This window comes from Miscanthus floridulus, chromosome 4 (genome assembly GCF_019320115.1).
Source record: "Miscanthus floridulus cultivar M001 chromosome 4, ASM1932011v1, whole genome shotgun sequence".
Lineage (NCBI taxonomy): Eukaryota > Viridiplantae > Streptophyta > Magnoliopsida > Poales > Poaceae > Miscanthus > Miscanthus floridulus.
In genome coordinates, this window is record NC_089583.1 from 81,220,455 (window position 1) to 81,232,252 (window position 11,798).

At 42.0% G+C, this 11,798-nt stretch overlaps 1 protein-coding gene across 1 annotated transcript in view; it reads right to left on the reverse strand.

The window, feature by feature from the left end:
* Window positions 1–4,969, reverse strand: part of LOC136548703 (uncharacterized) — a 21,998-nt gene extending 17,029 nt beyond the window's left edge. Inside the window, exons 1-9 of the mRNA XM_066540136.1 lie at window positions 4,816–4,969; window positions 4,223–4,725; window positions 3,703–4,156; window positions 3,524–3,600; window positions 2,205–2,935; window positions 1,987–2,065; window positions 1,674–1,898; window positions 1,460–1,538; window positions 1,194–1,339 (exon numbers count right to left, since the gene is read on the reverse strand). Coding sequence (XP_066396233.1) covers window positions 1,194–1,339; window positions 1,460–1,538; window positions 1,674–1,898; window positions 1,987–2,065; window positions 2,205–2,935; window positions 3,524–3,600; window positions 3,703–4,156; window positions 4,223–4,725; window positions 4,816–4,969 — 2,448 coding nt within the window. The remainder of the gene's footprint in view (window positions 1–1,193; window positions 1,340–1,459; window positions 1,539–1,673; window positions 1,899–1,986; window positions 2,066–2,204; window positions 2,936–3,523; window positions 3,601–3,702; window positions 4,157–4,222; window positions 4,726–4,815) is intronic.
* Window positions 4,970–11,798: the final 6,829 nt, after the last annotated feature.

Below are 11,798 nucleotides of genomic sequence, written 5' to 3' on the forward strand. Positions count from 1 at the left end.
AATTGAAACCACATATTCATAGAGTTTTTTATTTGCACCTTAGTGCATTTGGCTGATGCTGATGATCACCTTGGTTTTGCACTGAACATGGAACGGGGAAGGGGAACTAAATGAGGCACACAGTTTCAGAGACTTATGTGTATTGCAGTGACTGTGTGAATGGTCGAGGGAATTGTTCGCCTCGGCTTCCAAATCCTCGCTTCCTTTCTGTTGTGAATTCAGTGTATCTGTGGTTTATTCGGCACATTTATTCGAGCTATGATATTCCAGTCTTGAGCTTCTTTGTTCCTAAAAACGAATTGTAGCAGCAATGCATATCTGATGCAATATGTTTGTAGGATGGCTGAACAATTCCAAATGCAGTGTTGCTGTTTGGAACGGCCACCAAGTTGAGCTCTTAAAGAACACCCGTAATCAGAAAGGGATGAGGTCATATGTCATGTTCAAAGATGATACTCTCTCAGCAGGAGTTACTGGAGGGGCAGCCAAATAAAATGCACATGAGGAAAGAATGGACACTGATGACAGTGAAGGCTAAGGAGCCAACGCATGAGCCGAAGCAAATAGTGATTGATTTTTCCTTGTTTTGTGGGCTTTGTAGGTGTCTTGATTGTTGTTATGGTTGCCTGTAAGTCGGCTTTTTATGAGACGATTTTTCAGAAATGCAAGATGGACAAGCTTTGTAATTGTAGTCCTAGTATTTGTTCAGAAATGATGTAATGACAGAGTAATCCTATGAAATGAAGATCGTTTTCAGAAATCACCAAGTATTTTTCATTGGTTGTATGCAGTTCATGTGGTCTGATTTGAAAGAGTCATGCTACAATTTAGGAATAATTTTGACAGAGTATTTTTCACTGGTTGTATGCAGTTCTGCATGAAAGTGGATACAATTTTAATAGAATTTGGACATATAGGTTCACACAATAGATAGGTAGCACTTAAGTTACAGTAACATAGGTCCAGATAACATGATAGGCCGAGATAACATGTCCAGATTACATGTTCAGATTACAGGTTCAGATAACATGTCTAGGGAAAACAAAACAGTAGTGCAGTCTAGGGACATGTCAGTGGTCCATACTAGAAATCAAAACAGTACATCAAGGTCCATACTAGAAATCATCATCTTCATCGTCTAGGGACATGTCATCATTGTTATCATTGCCACCATCACTACAGTACTACAGTACTGTCTCATCTTCCTCCTCATCCTCACTATCTTCACGAATAATAGGTTGCTTCTTGCTGCTTATAAGGTCTTGTAAATTTCCTTCAATTATACTAGCTTCTCCACCTTGAATATTGTGTGTAACCTCATTATCAGCCCCTGCTTGCACTACATGTTCAGTATCAGAACAATAATCATCCTGATGCACATCATGACTGGCCTCATCTTTTTCAGCGACATCATAAATATTCCTATGTTCAAATTTCTGCACAACTCACCAATCTTTACCTAAAGATGTGTCTTGCAGGTAAAATATCTTTTTCAATTGAGTTGCTAAGATGAAAGGATCAGTCTTGTACCATAATGACTGCACATTGATGGATTTGAAATGTCTGTCATTTTGAAGGCCTATCGTCTTGCCTTCTTGCTTGAACCAATCGCATCGAAATAGAACCACCGTCCGACGGACTTGAAGATTTGAGTTATATTGCAACTCAATTACCTCTTTCAGGACTCCATAAAAATCTATGTTGTTCCCATCATGTGAACCTTCAGTCATTACACCACTATTTTGTGTCAGAAGGAAATTCTCACGATCCACAGTGCTATACCGCACTCCATTAACCTTGCAAGCTGCACAAGTCTTAACTCGTAGATCTGGGCCACGTGACAGTGCCCACAATCCTTCGCTAACCGATTCTAGATTCTCCTTGCGTTTGTTCTCAATCTGTTGCAACAAAAGTACTCAGTTAACCAATTACATATGGATACTAATGCATTTACTGAACCTAGAAACACAATGAGTAGTGACTTACATGGCACCTAAACCACTTTGCAAATCCTTGTTCAACCATTTTATCAACATCAAGTGCACCTTGCTGCTCAAGATCGTCCCTGTACAAGATGCAGGGCAAAGTTAAGTCATAAGAATAATTTGAAAAATTAGAAATAAAACAAAAACTAATCCCCAAAACATCTAATAGATACTTACTCCAAATATTCCTCAGCTTCTTCATAATTATTTAGCACATACCAAACTAACTTATTGAGGTCAACATCATCAATGTACTGGCTCCTATTAGATCCAACAAGAGTAACACCATGCTTAAAAACATAGATGTCATCAGGCAATGGCATCTCTCCATCACTACCATCATCATGGTTAAATCTATTATCAATATCCTCCATATACCTAGAACAAAAGGTCAAGGTGTCACTTGCCATATATGCCTCAACAATTGATCCTTCTAGCCTAGCCCTGTTCCTTACAAAATTCTTCAAAGTGCCTAGCAGCCTTTCTATTGGGTACATCCATCCGTATTGAATAGGTCCTCTTAGCAGTGCCTCATTAGGAAGATGGACAGCCAAGTGCACCATGACATCAAAGAAGGCAGGTGGAAAGATTTTCTCAAGCTTGCATAGGATCAATGGAATTTCTTCTTTTAGCCGTTTGACAACATCAATCCTTAGATTTCTACTGCATAGTTCCCTGAAGAAGGTCCCAAGCTCTGCAACTGCTTCATATACATCCTTCCTCACCAGTCCTCTTAGGCTAGCAGGTATGATTCTTTGCAGGAGTATGTGGCAAGAATGTGTTTTCAGCTTTCCCTGCACCTTCAAACCATCTTCACTTATGTATCTTGCTAGGTTAGCCGCATATCCATTAGGAAACTTGGTACCTTTGAGAAACTTGCAGAACTTGATTTTTTGATCCTTCCCCAAGACATACAAAGCAGGTGGAGCAGTGACTAAGTTGCCATGCTGCTATAAGTACAATTCAAGTCTTATGCCCATATCATGCAAATCTAGCCTAGCATTGGTTGTGTCCTTGGTCTTGCCCTGCACATTGAGTAATGTGCCAAGAATGTTTTCACATATGTTTTTCTCTATGTGCATCACATCGAGATTATGTGGAAGCTTTAAATGTTTCCAATATGGCAATCTCCACAACCCAACTTTGCGGCTATAAATCCTTGGACCCTCATTGCGCTTCCTTTTATTTCCAATAATTTCAGGATGCTTCCCTGGCCTAACATCTTTCACCTTCTCTAGCTCCTCTAGGACCTCCTCCAAAGTGAACTTGCCTAGCTGATCTTTGTTTTCACGCTTACCATCGAAAGCCAAGCTTCTCCGCCATGCATGTGTCCTTGGAAGGTAACGACGATGTCCAGTGTAACATATTTTACTCCTTATTGCCTGAGACAACGGATCCTTGTCGCAATGAATACATGCATAATACCATTTTGTTGTTTGCCCTGATAACGTGCTTAACGCTAGAAAATCATGTATACACCATAGCACGGCAGCACGAAGGTTAAACTTCCAACCCGTACATGCATCGTAGGTACTGACACCCTTCCATAGATCGAGCAGTTCTTCAATTAGGGGCTCAAGGAACAAATCAAAATCCTTTCCTGGAGATTTTGCACCTAAGATGAGTAAAGACATAAAGCAGTTTGCTGGATTCACGCATTCCCATGGTGGGAGATTCAGCGGTGTTAGAAGCACTGGCCACATACTGTACTACGTACTCATGTTGCCAAATGGATTGAATCCATCGGTAGCTAAGGCAAGCCTCAGGTTCCTCAAATCATCTGCAAAGGTTGGTTCCCTCGTGTTGAACTCCTTCCATGCTTCTCCATCAGCTAGATGGCTCATTACATTGTCGACTAGCGTCCTTGTTTTCTTGTGCCATTGTGTTTCCTCAGAAGTGCGCTTTGAAGCAAAAATTCTTTTCAACCTTGGCAAAAGTGGAAAATGCCTCAATACCTTGTGTGGAACCCGCTTGTTCCCAGTTTCATCTTGCCATCTAGACGCCTTGCATACTGGGCACACATTCTCTTTATAATACCTCTTCCAAAACAACACACAATTGTTCTTGCACACATGGATGTTTTCGAAACCAAGGCCCAGTTCTCCAAGATATTTCTTGGCCTCATCATATGATTTTGGCAACTCACTCTGAGGGTATCCTGATGACAACAACTTCAGCATTGTGGAAAATGATGTATTGCCAATTCAATAAAGAGACTTGATATACAATATCCTCACCAGAAAAGAGAATTTTGAATGGCTAGATCCTAGGCTAAGTGACTTCTTTGCATCTTCAAGGACTCTTGCAAACCTTGGTTGTTCTCCATCAGCCTCTGCCGTAGCATACAGATCTCCTATCATCTCTGGTACTCTGTGATCCTCATCATAATCATCATCGGCCACATCCACATGTATCCCAAAGTCATGATCACTTCCTTCGACCTCCTGCTCCAAATTTTCAACTACTACAGTATCTGCCGACTCCCCATGATGAATCCACCTGGTGTATGTAGCTGGCATTCCATAAATGTGTATATGGTCATTTACATCATCCTGAGGCTGTAAACTTTGATTAAGACATTTGCTGCACGGACAAAGTATGTGGCTGTATTCGGGGTATCTTTCACTAACAAATTTCATGAACTCTTCAACTCCTTTCACATATGCAGGTGTGAATTGTGTCCCATAAATCCAGCTTCTATCCATCTGTTTTGAGAGTAAAATAAACCTTGCACTCAGTCCTGAAATTAGAGTAAACTCAACAAAATTCAAAAACACATCCAACACATGCATATATATAAAGAAATTCAAAAACAAATCAAACCTTGTACTGCTCTGTCCCACGTGCCGCTGCTGCTCTGTCCCACGATCACCGGCGCTCTTCTGTCCCATGCAAACCATCGCTGCCCTATCCCATGCAAGTCGCCGCTGCCCGGCGCTGCTCTCCTCGCCCCATGATTGCCGGCGCTGCTTGGACCGCCCCATGATCGCCGACACTGGTGCACTGACCCATGCACACCGCCGCTGCTCTGTCCCACGAGCGCTGCCGCTAACCAACGCTCCTCTGCTCACGCACCATGCGCTGCTCTGCCAGCCCCATGCTCGCCGGTGCTGCTGCACTATCCCACGCGTGCTACCACTGCCCGACGCTGCTCTCCTCGCCCCACGCTCGCTGGCACTGCTCTCCTTGCTCCACGCTTGCTAGCGCTACTCTGCCCATCCAACACTCGCCGGCGCTGCTCTGCCCACCCGACGATTGCCGGCGCTAATCTGCTGTGCTCACCCGATGCTACTCTCACGGCGCGAGGGTTTGTCTGCGCCCACGTCTGTGCGATCATGGGTTTAGGGCATGTTTGGTTCCCTGTATGCGGCTCAACCAGGCTCACGGGATGCAACAACCAAATGTTTGGTTACCAGTGCCGATGTTTGGGCCTAGCCCGCGTGGTGCAAAAAGCGTCCTTCAGCCAGGCTCTGCAGATATGGGGAAATCGAGCGTTTCTCGGTGCCAGGCTAGCCTGATACATGAGGTGCATGTGGAGAGGCTACACGTGGCAAAAAAAGTCATCAGCTCAGCTCCGGACCAGACAACCAAATAGCGTTTGTCTACAGCATGTTTGGACTGACGCAAGTAACCAAATGTAGAGACCTTGCATGCGTTCGGCCTAGCTGTAGAGAGCCTGGTTCTCTGCTACGAGCCTGGTTCCGGTGGGCCCATGAACTATGATCAATTCAATTTAGGGAACCAAGTTTCAATTATCATGTTATACATTTACAAATAGAAAAACATGCATGCCTTTATCACAAAACGGCGAGTGCTCCAGTGGTAACGCACCAACATGTCTAGCAACAGGTCGTGGGTTCGAATCTCCCTATGTGCGCTATTTTTTGGCAAAAAAAGGGAGGCACAAGGATGCAGGTCTAGTTGGACCGTGTGGGCCACGCTGCCCCACTTGTTCGTCGCCACATCCTTAGGCTGAGACCCACTGGTGGGACCGCATTGCCACATCTTCGAGGTTGGGACCCAATGGTGGGACCACATCGCCAAGTCCTCGAGGTGGGACCTACTGGTGGGACCACGGCGCCACGTCCTCGAGGTGGTACACGAGCCAAATGATCTATGACGATTTAGTTTTGTTGTTTTATGACAATTCTTTTGTTTTTGTCATTATTCTTCATGCCAAAGCTCCATCACTTGTTACTTATGACGAAGCTGGAAATTTTGTCATAGAAAGCGCTTGTTCTGTGATGAAATTTGTAAGCGTCATGACTGAATCGTCATTGATGAACACATTTCTAGTAGTGAATACACTAGCATCGGTGGAAACAAATATAGCTTTGTGATAGTGGATAATTATACTAGATACACATGGGTATTCTTTCTAGTAGATAAAAGTGATGTGTTTGTAACCTTCAAGTCATTTGTCAAGGACATATACAATGAGTTTGAAACAACCATCAAGAGAGTTAGAAGTGACAATGGTAGTGAGTTTAATAACACTAGAATTGATGATTTGTGTGATGATTTTGGAATTAGACATCAATTCTTGGCCAAGTACACTCCATAATCAAATGGTCTTGTTGAGAGGAAGAATAGAATACTTATCGACATGGCAAGGTCTATGCTTAGTGAGTATAATGTGAGTCAATCCTTTTGGGTCAAAGCAATCAACACGGGTTGCTATTATAGTAACCTCCTCTATTATCACCGAATGATGGATAAGACACCTTATGAGCTCTTCAATGATAGAAAGCCCAACATTGCATATTTTTTGATTTTTGGTTGCAAATGCTACATATTGAAGAAAGGCACTAGATTGAGCAAGTTTGACAATAAGTGTGATGAAGGATTCTAGCTTGGATACTCAACCACTAGCAAAGCATATAGAGTTTGGAATTTGGCAAGTTGTACTCTTGAAGAAGTTCATGATGTTGAATTTGATGAAACCAAGGGTTCCCAAGATGAAGATGAGAATCTTGATGATATTAGAGGCATTCAATTGTCAAATGCTATGAAGAACATGGATATTGGTGAATTGAGGCCTAGAGAAGTGATAGATGAAGAAGATGATCAAGTTCAAGTGCTATCCTCTCCCAATATGCAAGTTGATACAAATCAAGCAAGTACAAGTGGCTCGCATGACAATGTGCAAGATCAAGTGGCTAGGTCATCATCTCAAGTGAATCAATCCAATGAGCAAGCACGTGCAAGTAATTAAGTCCAAATACTCCAACCAACTAATATTGCAAGAGATCATCCATTGTACACTATAATTAGATATTTTTTTGGAGGTGTACAAACAAGATCAAGATTGGCATCATTTTATGAGCACTTCTTATTTGTGTCATCCATTGAACCAAAGAAGATAGATGAAGCCTTGAAGGATGTTCATTGGGTCAATGCTATGCATGAAGAGCTAAACAACTTCACCAGAAATCAAGTATGGGAGTTAGCTAAAATACCAAAGAATCACAATATGATTGGAACCAAATGAGTCTTTAGAAACAAGCAAGATCAAGATAGGATAGAAGTAAAGAACAAAGCAAGATTGGTAGCACAAGGTTACACTCAAGTTCAAGGTCTTGACTTTGGAGAAACATATGTCCCGGTTGCTAGATTGGAAGCAATTAGAATCTTGCTAGCCTATGCTTGTGTCCACAACATCAAACTCTATCAAATGGATGTGAAGAGTGCATTTCTCAATGGCTACATCAATGACTTGATTTATCTTGAGCAACCGCCCGGTTTTAAAGATGACAAGAAGCCCAACCATGTGTACAAGCTAAGAAAGGCATTGCATGGTTTGAAGCAAGCACCTAGAGCATGGTATGAGAGGTTGAGAGATTTTCTCCTCTCTAAGGGATTCAAGATGGGAAAGGTTGACACCACTCTTTTCACAAAGAAGATTGGAAATGACTTGTTTGCGTTGCAAATCTATGTTGATGACATCATATTTGGATCAACCAATCAAGACTTTTGTGAAGAGTTTGGGAAAATGATGGCCAATGAGTTTGAGATATCCATGATTAGAGAGTTGAGTTACTTCCTTGGTTTCAAATCAAGCAAATGAAGAATGGCACATTTGTAAGTCAAGGCAAGTACATCAAAGACATGCTCAAGAAGTTTGGAATGGATGATGCCAAGTCAATTAGTACACCAATGGGAACAAATGACAATTTGGATAGTGATGCAAGTGGCAACATGGTAGATCAAAAGTTGTATCGGTCTATGATTGGAAGCCTACTCTATGTGACCGCATTTAGGTCGGATGTCACGTTTAGTGTGTGCATGTGTGCAAGATTTCAAGCATCACCAAGAGAAAGTCATTTGAAGGCTATGAAGAGAATATTGAGGTACTTAAATCATATACAAAATGTTGGTTTGTGGTATCCCAAAGGAGCAAAGTTTGAGTTAGTTGGATATTCGGACTCCGATTATGCGGGATGCAAGGTTGAAAGGAAGAGCACATTGGGTACATGTCTGAAAGCTCTAGTTTGGTTTTGGTGAATTGATGAAACCCTAAGTGCTAACCTAATTTATCAAGTGATCATGAGATAGGTAGCACATTCCAAGTGGTGAAGCAAATGAAGATTATGACATGATGATGGTGATGCCATGGTGATAATCAAGTGCTTGGACTTGAAAAGAAGAAAGATAAAAACAAAAGGCTCAAGGCAAAGGTATAAATGGTAGGAGCTATTTTGTTTTGGTGATCAAGACACTTAGAGAGTGTGATCACATTTAGGATCGATAGTCATACTATTAAGAGGGGTGAAACTCGTATCAAAATGCGGTTATCAAAGTGCCACTAGATGCTCTAACTCATTGCATATGCATTTAGGATTTAGTAGAGTGCTAACACCCTTGAAAATGTGTTGTGAAAATATGCTAACACACATGTGCACAAGGTGATACACTTGGTGGTTGGCACATTTGAGCAAGGGTAAGAAACTTCACCGGTGGAGTGTCCGCCCGTAGAGTGCGGACAGTCCAACGGTGCCACTGGCGCCCTATACAGAAAAGACGGAGGTCACTGTAAGTGACCGGACACTGGCCACAGTAGGACCGGCGCATCCGGTCAGTAGAAGTTGTAAAGACACTGGCGTTGGTCTCTGACCGGACGCTGGGTCACTTAGTGACCGAATGCTGGAGGGTTGTGTCCGGTCCTGCTGACGTGGCAGCGCACAGGTGAGACGCCGAGTGACCGAACGCTGGGTGAGTCTGGTGGAGCATGACCGGACGCGTCCGGTTGTGATTTTTTGCTTCTGGATGCTTACTAGAAATGACCGGACACTAAGGTCCTGCGTCCGGTCACTTCATAGTAGCACGTCCGGTCATCACTTGACCGTTGGGATCAAGCGCTCAGTATTTGAAGAGAGGGGACATGTGGCATGCATCGCACGACTGGACGCTGGGGTCCAGCGTCCGGTCAATCAGACCGGAGCGTCTGGTCGCCCCGTGTTTAGTGCAGTGAGGAGCCCAACGGCTCTATTCATGGGGTCTCTATTTAAGCCCCATGGCCAGCTCAAGCTCACTCTCTTGGCCATTTGCATTGACATAGCAACCTTGTGAGCTTAGACAAAGCCCTCCCACTCATCTCCATCATTGATTCATCATCTTTGTGAGATTGGGAGAGAATCCAAGTGCATTGCTTGAGTGTTTGCATCTAGAGGAACTTGGTGTTCATGTTTCGCTACGGAATTCGCTTGTTACTCTTGGTGGTTGCTACCACCTAGATGGCTTGGAGCAGCGAGGATCGTTGAGCGGAGGTTGGTGATTGTCTCCGGCTCCGATCGTGGTGATTGTGAGGGGTTCTTGACCTTTCTCGGCGGAGAGCCAAAAAGTACTCTAGTGAATTGCCCGTGGCTTGTGTGATCCTCATCTTGTGTTGGTTGTATGGCACCCTATTGAGAGTTTGGCATGTGATGTCAATTAGCGCATGAACCTTCAAGTGAGTGAATTGCCACAACGAGGAGTAGTTTGCCGGCAAGCAAGTGAACCTCGATAAAAAATCATTATGTTCATCATTTGATTCTGAGGTGATTGGTCTTCATTGATATTGATTCTTGTGATTGATTGGTTCACTCCTCGACATGGTGGTATAACTATCTTGCTCTCTCTCTCTTTACATTACCGCAAACTAGTTATCAAGCTCTTTAGTGTAGCTAGTTGTGAGAGCTTGTTAGTTTGGTTAGTATGGCTCTTTAGTTAGTCTTTGAGAGCACACTAACTTAGTATAGTGTCATAGCTATTGTGTGGTTAGAGACAATAGAAATTAAAATTGTGGTAGGTGGCTTGCATTTTTAGTAGACTAGCGCAACACTTGCTTCGTCTCATAATTGTCTAACCGGTTTGTTAAGTGTTGTTGTAGAATTTTTTTAATAGGCTATTCACCCCCCCTGCTCTAGCCATTAGGACCTTACAATGTCAACTATTGGGAAGATTACTTGTATCTTGGTCATCAAAGAAGCAAAATAGTGTTGTATTATCAACTACCGAAGCCAAATATATATCTGTCGGTAGTTGTTGTGCACAAATTCTTTGGATGAAGGACACTTTGAATGACTTTGGAATCAAGTTCAAGAATGTGTCATTGCTATGTGACAATGAGAGTGCAATCAAGCTAACCAACAATTCGGTTCAACATGTAAGAATAAAGCACATTGATGTCCGCCACCATTTCATAAGAGATCGTCAACAAAAAGGGGACATTTCAATTGGGAGTGTGGGCACCGAAGATCCACTTGCCGACATATTCACCATGCCACTTGATGAGAAGAGGTTTCGCAAGCTAATGAATGAGTTGATCATATTGGATTTCTCAAATATGTGTTGATGCACCCCCACTTATATGACATGCCTCTCCTTCGAGCAAAGCAAGGTAAAATTGTTTGGCATGACATACATCTTTTGCTAAGGACTTGTTTAGTGCATCTAGTTATTCCTATCATGTCTTAGGCTCATTCATGAAAATCAAATGGATTTGATGCTTGTATAGTACCACTATTGCTTATGTGATTGACCTGATCTAGTGGTAGCATATGACATGTTTGTGGGCTTGTGAACCTAGTGTTTAATCTAGAAAATGAGCTATATGTGTTTAACTCAACATTGTCAAGATAACCCTTGCAATGAGGTGTGAAGAAGTTTACCATTGGATCAAAGTGAGTTTAATGTCTTTGGCAAATGATCTAGATTGAACCAAATTTAGAAAATGATCCTCACATACACTCTAACCTATCTAAAATTGAAGCTCACCTTTTATGGTCATTGTTGACAAAGGGGGAGAAGTAATTCACAAAGGGGAGACAAATAAAGATAAGAAATGATAAAGAAAGGGGATCAATTAAAATTTTGAGCACACAAGTAGAGGGAGCAAGCTCATAAACTTGAATGTTGCATTTGAATGTGCATTTACATATGTATGCTTGCATGGCATAAGTTTTAAATTCAATATCCATGCTTGTGTGGTGTATGCTAGTTGTAAATTTGATTAATGAAATGAAATACTAGTATGCATAGGGAAATTTCTAGATATTTGTGATCTCTCAAGTGGTACTAGAGCCTTGCATATAATGTTGATCTCATGAGGTATATAGTGTTTTTTATGTATCTAGCAAACCTATCAAACCCCAAAAATTCTAATTTTGGGTTGTGCATAGAAAACACTAAATAAAATAAATTATTTTAATATTTGGATAAAATTTACCAAGTTTAGTTTGAGCTAGCGCAAATTTAGTTATAAAAATGTGAATTTTCAAAGTTTTCTAATTTTGACAGGCATTTGGATGATGTGATGTTTGCTTGTTGCTTCTT